The sequence below is a fragment of the Trichosurus vulpecula genome, chromosome 4, assembly GCF_011100635.1.
Source record: "Trichosurus vulpecula isolate mTriVul1 chromosome 4, mTriVul1.pri, whole genome shotgun sequence".
NCBI lineage: Eukaryota > Metazoa > Chordata > Mammalia > Diprotodontia > Phalangeridae > Trichosurus > Trichosurus vulpecula.
Genome location: NC_050576.1, coordinates 301,914,382 through 301,941,223, shown reverse-complemented (window position 1 = coordinate 301,941,223; position 26,842 = coordinate 301,914,382). Strand labels below are relative to the sequence as shown.

Sequence of the window (26,842 nt, the reverse complement as noted above, 5' to 3'; positions counted from 1 at the left end):
TGTTTGTACAAAAGCTTTTTAATTTAATGTAATCAAAATTATCCATTTTGTGTTTCATAATGTTCTCTATCTCTTGTTTGGTCATAACTTCTTCCCTTCTCCATAGATCTGACATTTAAACTATTCCTTGCTCTTCTAATTGCTAATGGTATCACTCTTTATATCTAAATCATGTACCCATTTTGACCTTATCTTGGTATATGGTGTGAGATGTTGGTCTATGCCTAGTTTCTGCCATACTATTGCTGAGTCATAACATTCTTATCTTCCCTTTGCAGGGAGTAAACCCTAAACAACCTCCCCATGATCCAGTTGGACGCCCAATTCTGCACCAGTCTGGTATCAAACATGCCACTGGGGAAGCTATATTTTGTGATGACCTGCCTGTTGTGGATAAAGAACTTTTCCTAGCTTTGGTAACCAGCACCAGGGCTCATGCAAAAATCATGTAAGTGAACTTAAATGTTTCTATAAGCCAATTAAAAAGCACACCCAGATACCATGAGTTCACACACACATATATACTGCTCCCCCCCAAGAAAATATACATTATCCCTATGGTCCCTCAATTGAATAGAAACTAGAAACTAAGATTGGGACAATCCAGGAGATAGATGTGAGGAACCTAAAGACTCAAGGTGGAAGACAAACCTCTATTAGCCTCTAAACTACAAGAACCACACAAGTGGTGAAAAGAAGGCTTCCAAGAATGAGAGTAATGCATTAGGAGAGATCACCAAAGCAGTCAGTCTTTTGTCGATCTGTTTTCCTTTCCTTTCTCCATCTTCATCAAATTCAAATCCCCATCTACCTGGGATAGCCATGGACTAGAGTCATGACTGAAAGAACCACTGTGGACCTCAGTGGCCACTAAGACTGCAACATTTCCAATATTTTCTTTCCAAGATCCATTGATGCATCTGAGGCCCTTGAACTACCAGGTGTGGTTGATGTGATAACTGCTGAGGACATTCCAGGTACCAATGGCACTGATGATGACAAACTGCTTGCTGTAGATGAGGTACTGTACATCTTCATGGGTATCTTTGGGCAATATCTTGGGTAGCAATAGTCTGCCTCCTGCTGAATTCCTTCAAATACCTGTGCACTCCTATATTGGAAAATTCCAGTTCTGGGTTGGAAAGAGTTAGAGTCTTAGACCTTTCTAGCCCCCTCTTTTCTCCTCCATTTCTCTGCTCAAAGTTCCTCTCTTAGAATCAAGGAGCAAAGCTTGGCCCTTTGCTTTACAATTTTCTCATCTTCCAGTCACATAATTTTACATTTTCTCCTTACCTATGTTTATCTTATCCCTCTCCTAAACTGTGGGCAGGGATCAAGTCTCATCTAAATTATGTATCTCCCTCAGAGCCTAGGCACACTAGGCACTGAATAAACTGTTTGGCAGCCCAGAAGTAGAAGATTCTAGCCTTAATTCCTTCACTAACTGTGGGGCACCTAACCATAGTGGTGCAGGGAGGACACTGAATCTGAAGTCAGATGATCTGTATTCAAATCCTGTCTCCATTACTTGTCTCCTGTGAGACTTTGGGCAAGTCTCTTAACTTCATTGAGCCTCAGTTTCCTCATATGCTAAATGAAAGGTTGGATTAGATGACCTCAGAGGTCCCTTGCAGCCTTTGACCTTATGATTCCGTGATTTTGTTTCATATTTCCCGTTTAGGCAATTAGGTAGCAAAGTGGATAGAGGGCTATACTTGGAGTCAAGAAGACTTAGAGTCTGGATCCTATCTCAGACATTTATTGTCTGTATCCCCTGGGCAAGTCACTTAACATCTGTCAGTTTCAGTTTCCTCATCTGTAAAACGGAAATAATATATTCCTGTGTACTTTCCAACCTGCTTCCATATACACAGGACGATGCAAACGAAAGGTGAGTGGAGACAATATATAAGTGAGAAGAGCAGACAGCAGAAAACAGGAAAAGTTTGAGACTTCCCTCTTACTTAAACTCCCCACATCCTCTCAAAACTATTTCATGTGAAAGTTGTCCCTTGCTGATCTTTTCAAGCTGATGTCTTCTTTCAACAAAACTTTTTAAATGTACCATTCATCAGTGATGAATCACGCCAACCCCCTACTGACAGAGAGGTGATGGACCAGGGTACAGAATGAGGCATATTTTTTGGACATGACCATTGTAAGAATTTGTTCTGTTTGTTTGTTGTGAGGGTTTTGTTTTTCTTTTTTTATGGAAGAGGGAGATGGGAGAGAGAAAACGGATTTTTGTTCATTGAAAAAATAAAAATTTAATTTTAAAAAACTTGCCTGACAAGTGCAAAGAATGTTTTCCTCATCACAGAACCGATCTACAATTTTTTCCATGGGACAATGCCAGAAAGAAGATAGATTGTTTCTGCCAGGATGCCCTATGCACAGAAATCTATGCCCTCTCTGTGTCCTATGTCTTATGTTAGGCACTAAAGTGATTTCTAGGACTACACAGGATTCTCTAAACTTTTCCAAAAAATGTCTTTTGAAAAATATGATTTTGGGGCAGCTGGGTGGCATGGTGGGTAAAGCACCAACTTTGGAGTCAGGAGGACTTGAGTTCAATCTGGTCTCAGACACTTAGTTGTATGACCCTGGGTAAGTCACTTAACCCCAATTACCCCCCCCAAAAAAAGAATATGATTTTACATCCATAGGGCATACTGGAAGGATAAAAAGCACTTACAACATGTTCTTGCCATATGTGTCTGTGCCGAAGAGTGTCTACATCAGAGATATCTAACTCAAAAAGAGATATACCCACCAAACCATACATAAGGATCCCACATACGGACTTAGAAAACTACATACTAACATTATTTTTGTTCTATTATATTTTCTATTATTATTTGTTCTATTATATTTTCTATATGTTCTATTATATTTTCATTTATTTTGTTAAATATTTCTCAATTACGTTTTTATTTGGTTCTGTACTATCCTTGGCACATTTGACACCTCTGTTCTACATACATAAGCATGGCAGGTTGATTTTTACAAACATTGCTTAACAATTTATTATCAATTGCTGTGTAAGCAACACTTGACGCTCTATGAGCTACAGATGTGGGTCACCAATAATGCATCTAGGATTTCAAATGAAAAAAAGGCCTTTCCCTACAGTAAGTAAGCAAGAGTAATCAGGAGCTACTGATTACTACCTATGTGTCCTTGAGCAGGTCCCCTAGCTCTGTGAGGCAGCATCCTCCTCTGTAAAATGATAGGTTGGACTAGATGACCTTTAAGGTAACTTCTAGTTCTTGATCTATAATCCGATAAGTCTCTAATTATTTTAGATTATTGTTATTACTTAAACAATCACATCTAAGGAACCAGAAAGGTTGAGTTCAGCAATTAAAATAAGCCAGTGCTTTCCACCTGGTCATTATGTTGGGTTTTCCTGCAGGTGCTTTGTGTGGGTCATATTATCTGTGCTGTGGTTGCTGAGTCAGATGTTTATGCAAAACGGGCAGTTGAGAAGGTGAAGATCATTTACCAGGACCAGGAACCTGTGATTTTCACCATTGAGGTAACCAAGATTTTCAAGCCTCTTGCCCACAAAGCTGTGGAATTGTTTTATCTTTCCAAGGATCCTTGTAGAGTGTTCTTTCCGAGTCAACTTCACTGATGAACAGTTTTCTTTTCTTTTTGATAAAGACACAGTTTTTATTGAAAGGTACAATTATTTCCAAGCTAGCGCCCTGAAGGAATGGGATATCTCCAGAAGATTCATAGAACTCACAAGATAACACAGTTAAGATGGATCTTGAATTTTATGTCATCTAATTTAGTTACAGAATCCCACTACACCATTCCCCAACAATTCCTAAATCTGATCTCTGGCTGAAAACCTCCAGTCACTAGGAATTCCCTCTCTCCCAAGGCAACCCACTCCATTTTGGGACAGTTGTTAATTGGGAGGAATTTTGCCCTTATATCAAGCTGAAATCTGTCTTCCTAAAACTCTCATATGCTTTATTTCTTCCCTCTGGACTGGTATAAAAATATAATCCCCATTGACATAATAACATGACAGCCCTTAAAACTGATAATATCAAGGGGGGAGCAGCTGTGCCTAGGAGGTCACAAAGGCACACAAATGCCAGCAGCTGATAAAGATAGACCCAACCTTATTTAAGAGCATCAAAATGTAAGCTTGATGCTGGTGTTAAAGGAAGTACCATGATGAAAGGTAGTCTTGGGTGTGGTTGAACATCTCTAAGAGGGAAAAAGATATCCTTTCTACCCTTTTTCTTTGTAAAAACCACCCAATTCTCTATGAGCTACTGATGTGGGTCACTAACAGTGTACTTAGGATTGCAAATGAAAAGAGGCCTTCCCTAGGATAAGTCCTTATGGGAGTAATTTATTAGTACCTGAGAGGCCTTCAGCCTTTAGTCTCTATGAGGAATATTTTCCAACTTTCCAGATGAAGGGTTTGAAGAATAAGAGGAATGAGTCTAACAACCCTAATAGGAAGCAGCCCTCTCTTTGACGCTTCCTGGCATCTGGAGGAGGTGGCGAAAATTCCCATTCTCTGGAGATTCCCAGTTACTACAGCCATTGCTACTGTTACTCCCACTTCTATGCCCTACTTACTTGCTATCTGTTGTGACCAAGACTCTCTAGTATAGTCTTAAGGAAACAGTCTAGTGTCCTGATGTTAGGTCCCCTCTACACCCTTCTTCCAGACTGTTTCCGGGGTGTTGCCCTGCTTACTTCAGTAGTGTTTTCACTTGATGAAGTCTGGTTCCTTTTGGGGATTAGGAAAGCTATCTGACCTCTACCTTTCATCTCCAGGAACCCCCATCCCTACTCCTGTTACCTTAGGCAACTCTAGTTAGATTATGAAAACTTAACTAGAAAAATAACTTACGCACGTAAGTAAATATAGAATAGACACAAAGAAAATTTAAAAAATAATTTTGGAAGGAAGCCCAAATTGATAGGTTGGCATTATTATTGACAAGGATCATGAGGGGACCCTCACCCTGACACCAGTTTTCATACCAGATCAGTTGGGCAAAAGCTCATGTGTTTCCACTTTTAATCTGCCTGTAGTTATACCTTAATGAATCCCTCCACGGTGACCTCTTTGAATATTCTGTGTCACTCAGATATACTCTGAGAACAAAGGGCCAAGTTGGGGATGTCAATGTTTGTAGAGGGAGTGAGGATTTGAGAGTGATGGGGAAGTGGTAGGCTACCCTCTCTCTCCAGAGAGTAGAGACAAACTTGGTACCTTCCAGTTGATACTTCTGTCCCATCATATTTTACATATTTCATTAAAACAAAAATATTCTTTCATCTGCTTGTTTTTCCAGTGAATCTAATTCATTCTTGCTCCTTTTAGTCCTTTTCTAAAACAAGCATTTCAGGAAGTTACTGGTGATTTGCTTAAGAAGAAAATGCTAATAGAAGACAAAGTAAAAATATATTGCACTGTTTGCTTTTTCCTTCGTTCAGGATGCAATAAGGCACAACTCATACCTGACCTCTGAAAAAAAACTAGAGCAAGGAAATGTGGAGGAGGCATTTGAAAATGTCGATCAAATTATTGAGGGTAAGCTGCTCCGTGTAATAAGAATATATCTAATTTAGTCACTTTAAAACTTATATGGCATAAAGGCAGAGAATACTCCGATGCAATGATACATCCATCTAAGAACTGCTGGACCCTTGGTCTCACTGTTGTCAGAAACAAACAAACAAAAAATGAGAGTCTCTGACCTGGAAGTGGAACTGGAAAGACAACTGGGTTTGAAAACAAAAGACCTAGGCTCAAAGAAAGCCCTGTCTGTGCCAGTTACAGTCACATGTAACCTTAGGAAGTCGTTCACTTTTTCCGAGGCTCGGTTTTCTCCTTTCCTAAAATGAGAGAATTGGAGGAGATGACCTCTAAGGTTTCTTCACACCCTAAATCATCATTACCAATAAGAAGAATTTATTAAGCATTTAATATGCTTTAAAAAGGGGATTTATTAAGAAAAGGAATATACCAGGGATACAAAGAAAGGCAAAAACACTGCCTCTGCTCTAAGAATTCACATTCTACTAGGGGAGACAACACACAAACAACTACTACACACACACACACACACACACACACACACACACACACACATATGTCTATATATATGTGTGTGTGTATATGTATATATAAATATAGCTATATAGATGCATAGCTATATAGCTATATCTATATCCTATATTTATTTTTTTCAGTTGTGACCCCATTTGGAGTTTTCTTGGTAAAGATACTGGAATGGTTTGCCATTTCCTTCTCCAGCTCATTTTACAAATGAGGAAGCTGAGGCAAACAGGGTTAAGTGACTTGCCCAGGGTCACACAGCTACTAAGTCTTGAGGCTAGATTTGAACTCAGGAAAAAGAGTCTTCCAGACTCCAGGCCCAGCACTCCATCTGCTGCGCAACCTAGTTGCATTTATATGTGTATGTGTGTATGTATATGTGTGTATACATATGTGTACGTATGTGTACAGTGTAAAAAAAGAGGTAATCTCTGAGAGAAGACACTAGTAGTGGGGGAGGAGGGAACTAGAAAAGACTTCTTGCAGAAGGTGAAATTTGAGTTGAATCTTGAAGGAGGCCAAGGAAGCTAAGGGGTGCACCATGTCAGAAGATATGGGGGGTATATACAAGAGATGTTCTGAAGGAAGACGAGACTCGGATCTCTGGATTGAGTGAAGAGTCAAGGATGATACCAAGGTGACTAGTCACCTGGGTGACTAGAAAGATGGCAGTACCCTAGTGCCCCCTGCCCCCCTCAACAACAGACAGTGGAACAGATAGGGCAAAATTATCAGATTTGATTCAGACTCTACTATTTGTTAGCTATATAACCTTGATCGAATCTCTTCACTTCTGAGTTTTAAGAACTCTAAAGTCAGTCCTGGGATGCAGGCCTGACTAGTGCAAGACTGGGGGAGGAGAGCAATATTTTCTAGTCCTATTGTGTTTGCTTTACTCCATTGGCACATATGCTAAAATCAGGATGAAAGACCAAGCTAATCTGTCTGCTTCTAAACTTAAGGCATCTTACCAAATTTATCTTGTTCACCTTACTTTCAACTTCTTTGTAGGAGTGATGTTATTGGACTTATTTCTTGGGAGAAACAAAGAAAATTTATGCAGACCTTTTTTTAGTTGGAAGCAAAGCCCAGTGGTAACACCCAGAGTTTAGGATTGGAAGTACTTGAGCCGGACTTCCCTCCTTCAGGCATTAGATAGTAGCTATATCAGAGTAAAGTCAGTGAAGCACCAAGCCCAAAGCACATCTCAGAATCCTTGCAATTCATTTCCAGCTTCACTTTACAAGGGACATTCATTATCGACTTCTGCTACATCTGTTCTGAGAACTTACAGATAAATAGGATGTGAATTATGTGTGGAAAAAAATAATAATTGATAATATTAAAAAGAAGTTGATAAAAAATAAGTCAGTAACAAATGTCCCAGGTCCTTTACAAGGCAGTGGTAGCCCCCTGCTTGGCCATACCCTATATTGTAGCTGCCCACCAAGGATTTCTTATGTTTGGGGATTGAACAGGTGAGATGCATGTTGGAGGACAGGAACATTTTTACATGGAGACACAAAGGGTTCTTGTCATACCAAAAGCCGAGGACAAAGAGATGGAGATTTATGTATCGACCCAGGATCCATCCCACGTACAGGTAAGGGATCCAGTATCTTCCCAGTCTCCCTTCACCCTTCCCTTATTTTGCCAAGTTGCTATAAGCCTTTTAAATGATGTTAATTCTATCTATAGGAACCCCATTTCAGACTACTGGATATCACCAGTGTAGCAAAGATTAGAGAACTTTATCTCAATTTTTTTATAATTAAGATTTTTTATTTTTAGTTTACAACGCTCAGTTCCACATAATTTTGAGTTCCAGATTTTCTTCCACCTCTCCCCTACTCCCTCCCCAAGATGGCATGGTACCTCAATTTTCCAAAGTGGAACTCCACTTTTTTTTTAAGATGTATTCACTTGCAATACTGCTACACAAACTCAATCTGATGTTAATGTTAAATTGTTAATCATACTGGTTCCTCTTTTAAAATACTACTACTCATGTTATTTTAAAGCTTTAATATATACCGTAAGCAGGTATCATATTGTATACATTTAACTGAAGAGGTGGCTTCTTTTGTAGACCGTCAATATTTGGGGACTTATTCTTCCCTCCTTCCTGTATGTCTTAAAAAGTCCTTTGAGGGGCAGCTGGGTGGCACAGTGAGTAGAGCACTGGCCCTGGAGTCAGAAGGACCTAAGTTCAAATCTGGCCTCAGACACTTGACACACTTACTAGCTGTGTGACCCTGGGCAAGTCACTTAACCCCAATTGCCCTGCCTTCCCCCCTCAAAAAAAAAAAGTCTTTTGAAAGCACCTGCCTGGGTAGGAGAAGACCTTGGCTCTAAACACCTAAGTCAATTTCCCCTCCCTGAAAAATGTCAGCTTCCCACCCAAAAGTATGCTCAAGGAAGATGAATGGAATGTCCATAAATGAACCCCATGATTCAATTTAACATGCATTTAAGTGACCACATGAAAAATACTGTGCTAGGCATACTGTTTAATGTACACAAAAAAGTACCAATGGAACATACACGATGAAAATACAAAATGATTTTTGGGGGAGGCACCAACAACTGAGTGGCTGGACCAGAAATAGCCTCGAGGATATCGATGCAGTAAATGCATAGTTTTGTTTCTGTTTTACTGATTGCTGGCAGGGAATTCATTGAGTCCATGCTGTGTTTCAGAAAATACAGTTAAAGCCTCCCCTGTTACAAAGTCACCTATCACTTTTACAGAAAACAGTGTCCTCTACTTTAAACATCCCCATCAACAGGATCACGTGCCGTGTAAAACGAGTGGGTGGAGGCTTTGGGGGAAAGGTCTCCAAACCAGCTGTGTATGGTGCAATTACTGCCGTGGCTGCTAACAAGTAAGTGGGGCAAAGGATAAACAAGTTGGTGTCTGAGAAATGCCTTTGGACGTGGTGACGAGCTGACCGTATGACCTTGAGGAAATCATGTTAGCTGTCCTTCGGTCCACTGACAATCATAATAACCTACTTCTCAAATCTGTAGTTTGGACCAGAAGGAAAAAGGCATCGTAGAAGGCTTAAGTGACACTATACAAATGTCAAGAAGCTAGCAATTCTAGAGTACAACTCCCCACTGAACTGGGGGGAGGAGGGAAGATGGGAGGAACACACCCTGGCTTTATACAGCCTTAGAGTAGAAAGAGGGAAGCTATTTTTTCTGCTCTTTCCTTCCTCATCTCATACACTCGAGTGAGGGAAGGGCGAGGGAGGAAAAGAGAAAGGCCCTTTTTTCTTCCCTGGAGACAGATGTCACTTTAAGACTAAGAAGTCTTCCCAGATTATTTGCCAAGGTCACTCCCTTGCTATGAATGCTTCCACATTTATGGATACTTTACAGTGGGTTGTGTTTAAATTGCTTAGGTGTTTCATGAATGTTTGCCACCAATCAGCCCACACACTGACACTCATAGGATAGTCACTCCTGGGGTTTGTCTATGGTGGGCACTAGGATGGGGGAGAGGAGGAGGAAATGCATTGAGTCATATAATGTGAGAACTGGAAGCAACCATCATTTCATTCAAGCTCTTCATTTTTCAGATGAGGAAAACAAAGGCTTATACAGGTGCAGAAAAGGCATTGGGCTGAGTCAGAGGAATTGGATTCAAATCCTACCTTTGACACTACTTGTGTGACCTTAAGCAAATTACTTACTCTTTGGTCCTCTGTCTCCTTAATAAAGGGGTTGGACTAGCTGGCCTCTGAAATCCCTTTTAGCTCTAAATCTATGATCCTCTGATGTACAAGGCCAGCTAGGTGGTGCAGTGGATAGAAAGCCAGGCCTGGAGTTAAGAAGACTCATCTTTCTGAATTCAAATCTAGCCTCAGACACTTACTAGCTGTGTGACCCTGGCCAAGTCACTTAACCCTGTTTGCCTCAGTTTCCTCATCTATCAAATGAGTTGGAGAAGGAAATGGCAAACCACTGAAGTATCTTTGCCAAGAAAATCTCAAATGGGGTCATGAAGAGACGGAAATGACTAAAATGACTGATAGCAAAAATGATGTACAACCCTGTGATTCTAGGTCACTTACCCCCCTGTGCCAAAGTTATACCATCTACAAAATAAAGCAATGGGACCAGGTAATCTCTAAGACCCCACCCAACCCTAAATCTATGATCATTTGAAGCAAAGATGACTCTGAAATTCTGAGCCTTAGTCCTGAGAGAGTAGGTGGTAGCAACGACAGAAATTAGGAGAAGAGGCTGGTTTAGGGTGCTAAGTCAGGAGGGAGGTATTGAGTTTTACATTGCAATAAGACATCCGCAGGGATGTTCAGAAGAAAGGCAGAAATTTGGGAGAACTTGGGGCTGGAATCTAAACTGGGGAGTGATCTGCACAGAAGTGATAATTAAACTCTTAGAAAGAGCCAAGAGCATAAAGGGAGATGATATAAGTAAGAGAGAAACCATCTGTAAAAAGAGAGAGAGAGAGAGAAACCATCTGAATAGAGCAAAACCCAATAATGTGAGACCTTAGCCTCCTTTGGAGGATACTCTAATCAATTAAGCTAAAAAAGAGTCCATCATGATCTAGGGCATTAAAAAATCTGACTCATAAATACTTGTTTCTTTTAGAACTGGTCGTCCTATTCGGCTTGTCTTAGATAGAAGAGAGGATATGTTAATGAAAGGGGGAAGGCATCCACTTTTTGCAAAATACAAAGTAAGTATTGGAGACCCTGATATTAACATATCTCATTTTCTACGTACATTTGGAGTTACAATTTCCCACTATTTTGGCATTGCGTTGATTCAGTTGGCAAAGTTTTTTCATTGCACGGAAGAGAAAGCTGTTTCTAAGAAACTTGCAACAGATGTCATGTGATTAGTAATAATGAAGAAAGGATGCACAGGGTTTGAAGACATTTCAACCTCATAGCCACCATGGGGCTCTAGGTTTCTTGGCTCTGTAGTACACAGCAAGGTCATCCAACCAGGGTTATAATCTGCCTATTAAGCCAAAAGGCTAGGATTGAGTGCCCACTCTCCCTTTATTGCCCACCACCATTATAGTCTTGGTAGAAAATGAAGTCTTCGTGAGGGCAGCATGAATTTGTCCAAAGCATTCATTACAGTGGTGATTGCTTAGTCTCCAAGGGCCCCACCCCCAATCCTGGCCTCCCAATATATGCCCTGTGATAATTAATGTATCAGTATGTTACATCTGTGTCTAGAACATGCAATAATAATCCATAGGATTATAGGAGGGGTAGATATCTTCCCCTCTCTGTTCTGGTGAACCAACTAGGCACATATATAGATTAATAGGAATAATAGAATATGTATATATGCAATATATATGCGAATGAATATATGCATATGCATACTATATGAATAATAGGATATGCATATGTAAAAAGCTGGAAACTATATGTAGGATATCTATATATAAGCCAGATATAATGAAATATAGAAACTAGTTGAAAAATAAGACATGCACATATATATATGAAGATAGAGGAAACCAGCTGTTGCTATAAAATAAGATACAGGGCAAAAGAAAAACTATGTTATCCATCATTCCAAATTTTCACCAATTACTTCTTGATGAGAAATGAGTGCTAATAAGTAGGTCTATACCCTAAATACATGGCAGTATTCAACAACCTTTTCCAAATATTAAGGTTCACCATCATGGACATGAATCACAATCTTGGGCCATGAAAGAGTCCAAAAAGCCATGGACTTTCTAAAAATGTATAATGAATATTCACCATAGCCTATTTCAAGGGTTTTCTGCTTTGCCACAGGGCAGGACTATGATAATTAGAAGTTAATGGAAGGTAGATTTTAGGTTCATGTAAGAAAAAATTTTCTAATACATGAGCTTATAAAAAATAAGATAATAATAGCCCATATTTATAGCACTTTGTGTGGCTTACAATTTCCTCATAATTCCCCTAAAGTAGTGAGTTCCCTGTCAGTGAAAGTCTTCAAGTAAGGGCTGGACAGCTACTGCATTTAACAAAAATTTATTTAATGCCTGCTTTGTCCAGAACACTGTGCTAGACACCCAATGAGAGACAAAGTTTAGGTAAGACACAGTTCCTACTCTCACAGAGTATATATCCTTCGAAGGGATGGGACACAAATGTAGATGACTATAATACGCCATATTACAGGTGTAGTGTGTCTAGATCTGTATCTAGAACATGCAATAATAATCACTATTATTGTCCTATCTACCCTCCTCCATTTCATGAATAACCTGGAGCCTTGGGTGTAAATGAAGAAGAACATAGAGAATAGGCAGCAGAAAGTGATGAGGGCAAAAGAAAGAGGTGCCAAAATATCAGGGAAGGAAGCAGCATTTCAGTTTAATTTCAAAGAAAGACTAGATATTCAGCAGTTGACAGAGGGGAGTGGGATGGATTCCAGATACAGAAAAGTTTCAGCAAACTCTTCCAGGGATGTTGTAGAAAGAGATGTGGTTGAAGGGGTTGAAATGAATGATCTCAAAGTTCCCTTCCAAACTCCAAGATAATCTAATTTTATGCTATTTAATTAATACACTTTTTGAAACCTGATGTCATTACATGAAGGATTTTAAATTGTTTAATAATAAAATACTTTTTAAATGATTGCAAAGGGGAAACTATGTTTGACTACAAGGATTTTGGAGGGGCAGAATAAATGTCATGAAAACAGTTGGGCTTGCCTAGTGGCAAAATCATGTCCCCTAGCATTTCTACCTTCTAGCATTGAGAGTCTCACAAAATATTTTTCCCATTGAGAAAACTCCCAGAAAGATATATGAAAAGCCACAAGCTGGATGGACACCACTGGAAGAACTTTTGGTCGTCTTAGTGGCATCTGTCTTTATGTAACTATTAAACGAGGATGCTCTTACAAGGACATTTTGCTGAAATCATGCTTGTGCTACGTCAAATGATGCTCATTGTCTGAGCCATACAAATAAATAAAATAGAATCATAGATCATTAGAGCTCCCTCATTCTACAGATAAGGAAATTGAAACCCACAGGGGTGAAACAAAACCCAGAATGGCAGAGCTGATTAGTGACAAGAGCCAGGAATCAAAGCCACGTTCCTTGGGGTCCCAGTAAAGTGCTCTCTCCACTGTCCCACCCTCCTCTAAATATATGCTTTATTTGAAAAAATATCTCTGAATTTATACATACCTAGATTGGATATTTGTGGTTAATCATTACTTTATGTCAATAACTCAGGATATTTAGGTTATATTATATTGTCCTCTGACAATAATGGTTCATGCAATTACAGAGAAGAGAATTATGCTCATGCATTGATCTCTATCCTCAAACACACAAGAAGAAAAATTCTCAGCAACTTTACCTTCCAACGTCAAGAGCGAGGAGCTAGGAGATTGTTTGTCTTATTCCTGCCTTCTCCACTCCCAGACTCCAAATCCAAGTTAAAAGGCAGCTTGATAATTAACTTAATTGTATTGTATTACAATTAACTTAATAAATGTAAAATAGACTACTTTGCTATCGTCATTTTTAATACTTCAGTACTTATTAGTGCTGTTTCCTTCATTTTGACCAATCCGAAAGAAGTCAGAGGATTTATTCCTTTCTCCCAACTCATTATTACAAATTCTGACTTAAGGAATTTTTGAAAAGAACTATGGCTTTGGCACTTTTCAGTAAATGTGATGTGAATACAGGAGAAAGTGTGAAGAGACACAGAAGAGACTAGCTATCATTTTCGGGGAGAAAAGTCAGGGTTTCCGCATACTGGGAAGGGTATAGATGTAGCATCGACTATAAGGTAAGGAGAAAGACATATTAAAAGAAAAAGAATCAGCCAAAGTAAATGTAGAGAGGGAGAAAAACACAAGTCTCAAAGTCAGGAAACTCTAAAATACCTTGGCCAAGTCATTTTCCTTCCTATGTTTCCTCATCTGTATAATAAGGGAGTTGGATTAGATAATCCCCTCCAACTCTGACATATAATAATACAGTTCTGTGTATCCAGGAGTCCCTGTCTGTTAACAACCAAGAAACGGGCTATTAGCACAAGCTAATAACTCCTTATTATGCAGATACCCACATGCCGAGAAGTATATTTTGTCTTTGGTTAATACCCCTCAAAGTAAGGCTGTGTTGGAGCTGGTGTCCTTAATGTAAAATGCAGAATGGATGTGATAAATGCCTATCCTTTTATCATAGGTAGGATTCATGAACAATGGGAGGATCAAGGCTATGGATGTTGAATGTTATATCAATGGAGGGTGTACCCTGGATGACTCTGAACTGGTAAGCACAATAAAAAAAAAAAGTAACTCCATTAACTACAAAGTGGAATGTAAAAATTCTAGACTGGTTGTAGTTAGGGAAATTAATCCTTAAGCAGACCCTTCAGTTCAGCAAATTAAACCACTAAGCAGAGTTCAAATGGCTAAGACATTGTTAACAGGATTTCTACTGAGCCAGTCTCTAACCTGAGAATGCTCGGAGCCTCACAAAACAGGTCTAGAGACAGGAGTGCCAGTAATCAAGTATTAATTTAATTAATCAATTTCAGAGTGAGCAATACTCTCTAAGCTGAATTAAAAGCACACCTTATATACATACATCATAGGTGGGGAAGGAGGGGAGAAGGTGGATTACAATCATTTCCCAGCCTCTGAGTGGTTTCCCAGGACAAACCCATATATCCCACAATACAACAATTCTTTGATTATTTAAAATTCAGAGAGTCATGACCACCCCCCAAGACACAGAACCAGAGTTCTGTGATGGGAACAGGTTATACAGTTTTTGATTTGCTTCACTTAAGGTCCACGGACACAAGAATGCCAGCAATTGTGGCAGCATTGTCAAGGATTTGACTGATCATTTCAAGCTGCATTCTAAGTCTAACTCACAAGCTAGAACAGGCAATTCTGAAAATCTAATCTATTAGTATATTCATTACATATATCATACTGACTAATATGAAAAATCATAATTCCCTTCACAAAATTCAAGTCTGTGATTAACCTTAAAGAAAAAGCACATGACTAATAATCTTTAACATCACTTATACTTTAGGTGATAGAATATCTTCTACTGAAACTGGAAAATGCTTATAAAATTAATAACCTCCGATTCTGGGGCCGGGCCTGCAAAACCAACCTGCCTTCCAATACAGCCTTCCGTGGATTTGGTTTCCCACAGGGTGGATTGTTAATGGAGTCTTGCATCACAGCCGTGGCAGCCAAATCTGGTTTACCACCGGAAAAGGTAACCAAAAAGAAACTTACAGAGGAATGGCATCAGTACACACACACACACACACACACACACACACACACACACACACACACTCTCAATCTCTCTCTCTCTCTCTCTCTTTCTCTCTCTCTGTCTCTGCCTGTCTTCTTGTAGCATTTTATGGTTCACAAAATGGTTTCCTCACAAGACCCTTATGAAGTAGGTTCTTGGATGGAGTCTCCACATGTCTGAGTCTTCCTAGTTTTATTAATACAGACCTTTCATTTCATCTGTGTAGGGAACTCCAAGTGAAGAAACCCCTTCTACCAAGGCAGGTCAGTAACTTTTCGGTAGCTTATAGTCTTACAGGGTTGCCTGGGGCATGAAAAGATTAAGTGACTTGCCAAGGGTCACAAGATCATTAGTCATCTAGCATCTGTTTGGGAGAGGACTTGAACTCATCTTGTTCTAAGGTCCAAGGCCAGCTCTCCATCTATCAACTACTCCTCTATCTATATAACTATAGTACAGGTTAGAAAATGATGAAGTGCCTAGGAGAGGTCGGTTGCAGTGCCATGAGGGATTTAAGAAAGGAAAGATCAGTTCCAGCTATTGGGGAGCGGGGAACAGGGTGGAAATCAGGAAAGGTTCCATGGAGGAAGCAGCACGTGACCTAGAAGGAAGAGAAAATTCTCAGTAGGCAGAGATGAGACATAAATAGGATTTTTCAAACTCACTGAAGTTTGACAACACCTAATACTTCTCTACTATGTTATTGGTAATGGGGAGAAGAACTACTGAAAATATGCATTAGCAAAACAATCTTATAGGCCAAAACATCTTTTGAAACAAGTGATAAAGTTGCACTAAACATTCATGAGATCTTCATAATGAATTTAATAATTTCCTACCTTCTTTTTCCTCTCTGTCTGTCTCTGTCTCTCTATCTCTGTCTCTGTCTCTGTCTCTCTCTCTCTCTCTCTGTCTCTCTCTCTCTCTCTGTGAGTCTCTGTTTCCCCCTCTCTCCCTTCCCCTCACTCCTCCAATCATGGAATACTACCCCCTTCCATCACCAAATACATCTCTCACTCATTTGTAACATTTTTGTGAAATCTGAAGTCATGCTTTGGGGGAGGACTTTGAGTGAGATATAATAATGTAACTGAGGTCCATTTGATTGAAACAATTGCATTTCCCATAAGGAATCAGTCCTCATTTAAGGAGGTAACTGATTGAAGTTCCCAGGACTGAAATCTCATGTGATATAGTTCCATGTTTGAAAAGATTTTATTATGGGGCCAACAGAGGTAGAAAAGGAGTCAGAGAAAGCCCAGTCTCATCAAAAAATGACTGGGCACAGCAACTGGGAGTGCTGGCCAGTGCCTAAGTTTGTTAGGGCAGAGAGCTGACCTGGTCCATCCTCAGTCTGCTAAGTAAGGATACCTATAACATACAACATATGCTAGTTCCAGAAACAGGAAAGGAATGGAACTCGGAAGCCCAACTCCACATGGAAGGTGTAAGCAGTACAGAGTGCCAGAGTGAATGTGCCCAAAGCACAGATTTCCAGTTCCCTGCCAAGACCAAAGAGAGGCAAGCAGAGAGAGAGAGAGAGAGAGAGAGAGAGAGAGAGAGAGAGAGAGATTAACTTCTGCTGAGATTGAGATGGTAAAAAGCAACAGAAACTGTTGGAAAGTATCTTCCTGATCTTTGGTCTGGACATATAGGAGAGACTTTACAATGCCCCCTTTAAGTCCAAGCTTAAATTTCCAGGCATTTCTTCTTCCTCTATTTGCTTAGGGATGATATTCTAATCTCTTAAGTATTACATTTGAGATTGTTTCCCTATTTCTTTACTAATTTGTTTTAATTCTCATTACATCCTTTTCTTTTAGAATGTATGTTCCTTATCCTGGTCTGTTATCCTGGTCTGAGATCTTAAAGAATTAATCCCTTATAACTTAGTTTTTATTGGTTTATAGGAAGCAGGAAAAGATTTGAAAACAAAAGAAGCTATCAACAATATAATAAAACCAAGAAAGTTAAAGTTTCTGAACCTAGAATATAAGTTCATGGTGGGTTTTTTGTCTTTGTATACCTAGGGCCTTGCTCAGTTGCCTGTCATTCAGTAGGTGTTTAATAAATGCTTGCTGATTAAGTGATAGTGTTAGAAAGAGATCTAAGGAGAGTAAGGGAGAGAAATATAACTTTTGCTACATGGAATTTCGTCTGGCAAGTTTCATTTTCTAAGTGATCAAATGTTCTGGTTTTTTTGGTACCATCATCCACAGACTTCTAAAAGCTGAAAATTTTCCTGAATCAAGATAAGTTTCTTTACTTTTTACATTTTAATTTATTTCTTGATTTGGGTCAGGGTTTTTTTTTTTATTTTTTTCAAAGACCAATTTCCCATACATGCTGAGCACGGCAGGAGATAAGCACAAGGAATCAGAGAGACTGTAGTATACTAAGAACAATCAGCCATGGAGCAAAAAGAAAATATTTCCCAGAATCCCTGGGCCACATTCTGAGAACAGCCTCCAAACAACAGCCTCCAACATCCTGCAACATTTGAAAGTTTCTTTAGAGACTCAGGTCCAAAGGGTGCCATTTGCTTTGTAAACCAGGCCAGTACAGAGCTCTCATCATTTTTAAATCTCTACCTTCAAATATTGATTTCAAAAGCGTGGATTGTCTGACGACTACAAGATACTCCCTTTTTCTTCCATGTGTCTTTCTTTTCTTCTTTGAATTAGAAATAGACTTCAGTCTTCCATAGGCAGAAATAAATCTTTCACTTACATTTGCGAATTATCCTATTGGCACCTTCTGGAACAGCCTGACAGCATGGACTAAGAATTATAACTATTACATTCCCCAATACCACATTGCCTGTTTTATGTAAAAAAAAAACTTTTATAAACTTTGTATTTTATAATTTTTAGAAATAATTTTAGTGAAGTAAAGACCAGAGGAATCACAGTTTTCGAACTCTTATCATCCCATTCCCCAGTATGAAAAGGTGCTATAGACAAAGAACAAGTATATAAAGAAGAAATTTGTGTTACAGGCAATGTAATTTTGAAAAGATTGATGGATTGATTCTCAAGGCACCTGAAAGAAGAGAAAATATTGAACAATTGGCAGGGGGGGGAACTCCAAAGAGGAAGCACGGCATGGTAAAAATATTGTACTTGGAATCAGGAAGATGTAGGCTAAAATCCCACCTCTACCACTTATTAGGTGATATGGGCAGGTCATTTAACACAGCTGTGCCTCAGTTTCCTCATCTGTAAAATGTGATGAAATCTCTCGAGTACCCATCTCCCCGGGTTATTATGAGGCTTAAATGAAATAGTGCATGTAAAGGGCATTTGCATACCTCAAGAGCACTAATTCAATGTTATTTGGCTAAAAAAAATTCTAAAATGTAACCTTGGCATAGTAGCAAGAGTACTTCACTTGACAGAGTGATGGATTTGGAGTCAGGGGGCCTGAAGTTAAATCCTGCTTCAGTTAGTAATTAGGTGACACTGAGGAAGTTACCAAATCTCTGTTTGCCTCAATTTACTTTTCTATAGAACAGAGATATAATAATAGCAAATACCTCCCAGGGTTGTTATGAGTATCAAATATGATAATATTTACAAAGTGCTTTGCAAACTTTTAAAGTGCTATATAAATGTTCTGCTGTTTAGTCCTTTTTTAGTCATGACAGACTCTTTGTGACCCCATTTGGGGTTTTCTTGGCAAAGATACTGGAGTGGTTTGCCATTTCCTTCACCAGCTCATTTAAAAGATAAGGAAACTGAGGCAAATAGGGTTGAGTGACTTGTCCAGGGTCACATAGCTAGTAAGTGTCTGAGGCCAGATTTGAGCTCAGAAAGTGGAGCCTTCCTAACTCCAGGCCTGGTACTCTATCCTCTGTGCCGCCTAGCTGCCCCATATAAATGCTAGATATTGTTATATTATTATTGCTAATAAAAAGACAATCTAGTAGATATCATTAACTACCAATCCATGTACCTACTTTTTCATCTCTATGAAATCTTGATGAGAATTATATATATATATATATATATATATATATATATATATATATGCATATATATGTGTGTGTGTGTGTGTGTGTGTGCGTGTGTATATGTGTATAATATATATATATATATATGAATTGGGTGTATTTTTATGAAAATAAGAAAACATAAGTGACAGGCTTTTACAAAGCAGACCATGACTTCAAGGTCACACAATTGACTGAAGGATGCAGAGAAATACGATCCTCATTGAGAAGTCATGCTGTAATTTCCCAGGGGGGAGGAGCTGGGAGTTAAGCAAGGTGTTAAAATGATGTCTGATGGTGGTAGAGTTTCCCATCTTTTCTTAGATCTCAGTGGGACTTCAGTATTCTGCTTAAAAGGCTAGAAGCTCACAGAGCATGACACAGACATATTTAGATGGAAATTGTTAAAATGTATTATCTGGTACTAAGAATTATCTATGTCACTACTCATCTTTAGTAGAACAAATAACTCAGTGACAACAAATGTAAGACTCCGGATGCATATATGGATCTATACAAAAAGGAGGGGGCGTATCCGTTCCTGGTGAATGCCAGTGAAAGACATGCCTCTGACCTCTCCAAAGGTCAGTTATTATCATCAGTGTGATTTGTGGCACATCACTAGCTCTGCACTAACATGGACCCAGATTCATTCTCGAAGGCTTTCCAATGACAGATATGCTATGCAGCTTGTTTTTCTTCTCTGCATCTCTCTGTTCCCTCTCCCTCAGGAGGACCTTTCTTTTTTTAAAAGGAAAGCCTAGGGTATAGCTTAGGTGATGAACTCCAAGTCCTTGGTCCACATTGCTCCAATAACTCCACAGCAGAGAACATCATCCTTTTTCATGTTATCATTGCCAGAACAAAAGGCAAGTTCCTTTTATCAAAGAGTTCCTATTTTGTCAGGAAGATTCAAAGGGCCCTTAAACCATGACGGAGCATAATTATTATAATTTCAAATTCAATGCCATACCTATAGAAAGAGAGCAAAGAAGTCACCGAGTCTTTTAACCCTTCTTCCCAGAGCTCTATGCCTTTCCTCACTACTCTCCACTTCCAGTGAAAAGGGAGTCAGAAAACTACATTAACATGATAAGAGAAATTTACTTTTTGGATCCTATATGCATACACTTGCAGTCATTCACTCATGTATTCATCCAGAGTATTTTGTAAACACTCACAAAGTATGGTGTGGATTTTTACTTGACTACTGTAAAAGATCCATGACTTCGATCAATGTGGGCACTCCTTTCACTGACAGATCGCAACCCCTCCGTATCCTTCCTTTGTAGAGAGCAGAACTTAGAATTCCAGGTCACTCCATTTTGCATCTGCAGCTCTGCCTGGTTTCAATTCCATGGAGTAAAATATTTCTACACTGGGTCCAGCTTCCTTTTGTGTGTTGTCTTCCTCCATTAGATTGTAAACTCCTTGAGGGCAGGGCTGTCTTTTTCTTATGTGTATCCCCAGCACTTAGCACAGTGCCCGGTATATGCTTAATAAATGTTTATTGAATTGAATCGAATCAAAAAAAAAGAAATCACCTTATGGCCGGCTTTCTGAGAGCTGTCTCTCTATACTTAAATGGTCTAGTCCTAGTATGAAAAACATGAAGTCCATCACATTTAAAGCCTTTCCAGTTTGGTATGACCAACCAGGGCTGGCACTGGACTGACACAGTCTTCAAGTATTGAAGGTCACTTTGACTTTTATTGAGTAGAGGTACTATGGAGGTTGGGGAGAAGGGACAACTAAGCAAGCCATAATCTGGAATTTTTTAACCTGCGACAAGTACCATACCTGGGGGCACTTGGCACAAAAGTACCCTCAGTTGAGTGAGGAGACAAGATACCGCTCTGTGTGTGAAGATAAAGGCCTCATCAGGCCACTGCTGAGAAAGCACGAGGTGGGATCAGGGAAAGGAAGTTCATCCCAGGCCACCATCTAGTAGCTTCCTATTTTAGTCAACTAGATTGCTAACTAGATGCTAAGCTCTGCTTTTTCTATGCTGTTAAAAGACATAAATATCACTGGCATCTTCTAAATTTAGCACCCTGGGATAAAACCCCAATCATACCACTTTAGTTACAATTTGGAGTTGCATGATAAGGAATAGCATAGCCTTCAAAAAGTTAATGATCTCGTTGGGAAATTGTCCCAATCTGTTTTTCTCTGTTTTTACTTTTTCTTTCTATTCCAAGTATTTAACACAGTACCTGGCTTAACAAATGTTATTGTTTGATCTGATGTGGTCAGTTTCTATCTCAATGGTATATGTTAATCCAGTTTCACTACATTTCAGATTCGAGAGAAAAATATGTACAAACGAGTTGACAAAACAATCTACAAGCAAGCATACAGTCCTGACAAACTGATAAGATGTTGGAATGAGTGTCTGGACAAATCTTCCTACCATACCAGGAAAGCAAAAGTGGAAAAATTCAATTCAAAGAATTACTGGAAAAAGAAAGGCATAGCCATTGTCCCCATGAAGTTCTCAGTTGGTTTCGGTGCAACAAGTTACCATCAGGTAGGCAATTACTATTGATGTAGGCAATGAGAGAAAAAAGACAAGAAGGCTGTATGAAAGGATGGGATGCATTGTAGTCATGCTAAAATAAGTAAATAAAAATCAGCAGCCCGGTGGAAAAAGTGGAACAAGTACTACACACGGACTTGGTTCAGAGGACCAAGGTTCAGATCCTAGCTCTGCTGACTGCTACCTGTATGATCTTGAGCAAACCACTGAACATTTCTGGAACTCAGCTCCTCTCTAGTAAAATAAGGACATTGGACTAACTGACCTCTGAGATCTCTTCCAGGTCCTGTAATGGGCAGGGAAATTATTTATATGCAATTGCAGACCACGTTCCCCAGGATACTCTAGCTACTTCCTATGTTTCAGGACTGTTAAACTGAACCATGTACAAATAGACTGGCTATTTATCCTGGCTACCCCTATACCCATTTCCAAATATATAAAGCTACTCTGCCTTTGCCTAGAGAAGGTATAGAGTTACCACTGTCCACATAAACCTCTGTTGACCATCTAGCCTAGATTTTTACAGATGGAATCCCCTCTTTGCTGGGGGATAGAATTGGCTTTATTATGTCTATAGGTCAGATTTACAATTCTGTTTGCCTTGGTTCCTCATCTGTAAAATGAGCTGCAAAAGAAAACAGCAAACCACTACAGAATCTTCGCAAAGAAAACCCCAAATGAGTTCATGAAGAGTCAGAAACAACTGGACAACACACTCCTGGACAGCATATCTATTTTATAAAAAGGGAAACTGAGGCATAGGAAGTTTTAGTACCTCACATGAGACACAGTGAGTCAATGACTGAGCTGGTGTGAGAAGTTGTATGTCCTGGTTACCAAGGCCATTTGTCCTGCCCTATCCATGGAGTCACGTCATCTTTTCTGATTCAAATCTTGGTAATCTATCCAAGGTTATAGGAGTTAACTTTTCTTCCTATTAGACAAGCCCATACAAAATAAGCAAGGATTTCAAGTCTCCATATGAGAAGTTTCTAGAGTCCCTACATAATTCCAAATTTTATGTACCTCAGAATAATAAGGTTAGGATTGCAACTTGTGCTATTTCAGTCCAGAGAATGACAATGACTCATCAATCACGCTAGAATGCTGACTCTGCAATCTCAGGTTGGGAAGCACCATTCTTGGAGGCTCTTGGCAGTAAATCAAGACTATTATTAGTCTGTACAAGTACTAACATGTCAGAATCTAGGCAGTGCTGCCTCCTTGCCTCTCTAAATCCTGACTTAAAGAAAGCCCAGATGTTTCTTCCTTCCCCCTCTCCCCACTCCCCTATCAAATGGCAAAATGCAACATTTTTTAACTGGTTGAAGCCAATATTCACAATCATTAGAGTACCAAAGGTGTGAATGAAGCTAAAAGTGGAGTGATACATGAGGATGGTATCTGCCTGAAAGATGCCAAAGCTTCAACTTCCCCTTTTTTTGTTATTAGCAGATCAGAAGTTTAGAGACTACCCTTAATTTATGGATGAGGCCACTAAGGCTTGGAAATGTTAAGTGGCTTTCCCAGCGTCCCACAGGTGATAACAGAGGTGACATATGAGCCCAGGGCCTCTGATTCTAGATCCAGTCATCTTTTCCACTGCCTATCCTCTCTTCCTGTGTTTCCTCTCCTTGCCCATGGTTGAAAACTTTGACTTCTTCCATGTTTAATATCAAACTTTGATTAAATAACCAGCTTTCGGAATATTTGTTTTTCTAGGCAGCTGCACTGGTTCATATATACACAGATGGGTCTGTACTGGTAACTCATGGAGGAAGTGAGCTGGGGCAAGGTATTCACACCAAAATGTTACAGGTAAAAAAAATAACAACTAGAAATCTTATGCTACAAATGTCAGTTATTTGTGCCTTTAGTCTTTAGCTTCATCTTTTTTCTTTCGTGTTTGTTAACTTTTGATTAAATAGGACTTTCTGCTTTTAGTATCTGGGTTCTTGAATGTTACTACAAATGGCTTCTCTGATATCAGATAGAGTAGCTTCAGCGGCTGGGTAGGTGGATGTGATGTTCAGGTATAATCAAATATGAAATGCAGGTGAAGGCATTAATCCAAGTGAGAATATTTATCAAACATTCCCTTTGCTATACACATGGGATTTGGTGATGGATCAATTAAGTAAGAACCTGGCATTTCCCTGATGGAGCATATAATGAGAAGGGAGGTGGGGGGACACAGAAGGAGACCAATAGACAGAGACAGATAATGATATCCCTTCTCTCCTCTCACACAGCCTCTATCTTACATCAGGTCCTTATCGCCTCTTTCTTGGACTATTGAAAAAGGCTTCTAATCTCCACACCTCAAATCCCTTTCCAATCCAATCCATCCAGTTGTCAAAGTGGATTTCCTAAAGTACATGTCTAACAACTTCACATCCTTACTTGATAAATTCTAGTGTCTTCCTAGCATCAAATATAAACTCCTTCTGGCATTTAAAGGTCTTCCCAACCTGGCTTTTTTCTACCTTTCCAGCCTTCTTTTACATTATTCTTCCCCATACGTTCTATCATCCATCCATATTGATCTACTGGCTATTTCTCACACTGGCTACTTACATCTCCCAACTTCATACCTCTGCACTAGCTATCCCCTATACCCATAATGCTCTTTCACCTCTGCCTCAGTTTCCTTCAAGACTAAGCTTAAACAAATTAATTAAATCACATACAAATAAATGTAAATACATAACATAATTATAAATGATGTATAAATAAATTAAATCTGCAAGAAGTCTTCCCTGGTCCTCCCACTACTAATATTTTCCCCTCCAAAAACACTTTATATCTACTTTATATACTTAATCTCTGTTTGCCTTAATCAACTAGAAGAGGAAGTGGCAAACCAATCCAATATCTTTGCCAAGAAAACCTCATGGACAGCATGGTCCGCAAGATTATGAAGAGTTAGACTTGACTGAACAACTGAACAACAAAAAATTTGGATAGACCTATACATGTACATAGTTTTGACTAATTTTCTTGAGGTTACAGACTGTTATGCATTTCTCTTTATATCCCCACCACCTAGTACAGTGTCTGACACACAGTAGGTCCTTAACGAATGCTTGTCGATTTATTGGAGTGATAGCATTGTATAAATAACTTAATAAAATTGTTCTTCTTTATATTTACTATTCATCACAAATCTTACTCCTTGAAAATGTTTATTTTCCTGATAGATTGCCAGCCGTGAATTAAAGATACCAATGTCATATATGCACTTCTGTGAAACAAATACAGCCACCGTGCCTAACACTATTGCTACTGCTGCATCCATTGGTGCTGACGTCAATGGAAAAGCCGTGCAGGTTACAGCTACTACCATTTTTTCCTTGTGTAATTTTTCTTTGTCTGTGGCTTCCCTTTAACTAAATATGGGTGTTTAGGGTGCTTAAAGTCTAGAAGATTTGTTGCCAACCACGTAAAACCATGTAAAATGTGGTAAGTACCAGTCCTAGAGTTGATATCTAGGAGGAACTGCTTTCAAGCCATGCTGGAAACATAGCTTTAATGGATGAAAATGAGAAGGGATAGGGAGTGTTTAGTCAAAAGAAGACAAGATGTAGAAGATAACAGTGTCAACGTAGTTAAAGGGTTATCATAAGGAAGAGGGCTTAAGACTTGTCCTTAGCCCCAAAGGACAGAATTTAAAGCAATAGATATAAATTGCAAAGAAGTCATTTGACACTTGATGTCAATGTAGTGGGGTCCATACCATGCATGGTCCCTTCTGATGAAGCACATGGACTCTGGCCCACCTGCCAAAAGATATGTGCGACCAGGCTGGTCCCCTAGGGACCAAGGGAAAGCAGGTAGAATCAGGAGCAACATTTTCAAAAGTGCTCATTTTCTCTCATGAGCTACTGAGTATGTTGCTCTTCCTGGCTCAGTCACCAATCATGTTTAACACAACTCCCTGTCATGGGGATGAAGGGACCAGTCAGGAGCTGCTGGCTGTACATGTCCATTAGCAACAGACTAGAACACAGATGGCCCACCTGAAGGGGACAGAGCACGGACCCAATCCATGCATGCTCCACGGGACGGCACGCCTATGTCAGGAAAAACTTCCTAACAATTAAAGCTATGCAAAATTGGAATCGACTAACATAGATGGCAGCCTGGTCCCCCTTACTAAAGGTCTTCAAACAAGAGCTGGATGATCATTCATCGATTGTTTTAGAGAGTGGATTTTTGCTCAGGGATGGCTTCAATTAAATGGCTCTGAGATTCAGTGTCTTAAGGTGTTCTTCAGAATAAAAGCTGGAGGGAACCAAAAACCTATGAGATCTGCCTTTGGCCAAGACTGGGCCCAGTAGAGAACCAACTCAAAGTATATGGAAATTATGGGAACAGACAAAGATCTAACTCATTCTACGGAGTTCAGAGCTCATAGTGAATACAGAAAGAAGTCAATGATCAGAGCCCATTTGGGGATTCTTATTAGAACTGGTAGTATCTACCACATTTGGTATTACCACATACAGTCCAACAGAAAACTGAGCATACTCTTCAATCTTCACCTCATATCTAGAGCAAGTGACTAAAGCCATAAAGAGTAAGACATTGTTACCATTCTGTATCTGAAGGATGGCAGATATTGACAGTAAGGTAGTTAGTATTACTAAAAAGGGCAAGGGAAATGTGATTAAATATAGGAAGGCTTGATCCATGAGAAGCAGGGTTAGTGGAATGGAAGGAGGTAAAAGAAAGGACAGGCACAAAAAATGGAGGAAGAGATGGGAAAAGCCTGAGAGTTCTCAAAGTAGAACCTGAAAGCAAGGATATAAGTGAAGGTACATTCATAGAGGGATTAAGCAAGGAGGAAAAGAATGATAGTCTGGTGTAGTGGATAGAACTCTAGACTTGAAATCAGGAAAACCCGGG

At 39.4% G+C, this 26,842-nt stretch overlaps 1 protein-coding gene across 1 annotated transcript in view; it reads left to right on the top strand.

Moving 5' to 3' along the window:
- LOC118847145 (aldehyde oxidase 2-like) overlaps positions 1-26,842 on the top strand; it is a gene marked incomplete at its 5' end in the record, with an annotated part of 102,820 nt that overhangs the window by 40,409 nt on the left and 35,569 nt on the right. The window contains 12 exons of the mRNA XM_036755733.1: positions 279-448; positions 907-1,021; positions 3,416-3,538; positions 5,476-5,572; positions 7,579-7,703; positions 8,852-8,985; positions 10,724-10,811; positions 14,304-14,390; positions 15,168-15,359; positions 21,695-21,922; positions 23,657-23,752; positions 25,135-25,263. Of these exons, the coding sequence (XP_036611628.1) occupies positions 279-448; positions 907-1,021; positions 3,416-3,538; positions 5,476-5,572; positions 7,579-7,703; positions 8,852-8,985; positions 10,724-10,811; positions 14,304-14,390; positions 15,168-15,359; positions 21,695-21,922; positions 23,657-23,752; positions 25,135-25,263 (1,584 nt within the window). The remainder of the gene's footprint in view (positions 1-278; positions 449-906; positions 1,022-3,415; positions 3,539-5,475; positions 5,573-7,578; positions 7,704-8,851; positions 8,986-10,723; positions 10,812-14,303; positions 14,391-15,167; positions 15,360-21,694; positions 21,923-23,656; positions 23,753-25,134; positions 25,264-26,842) is intronic.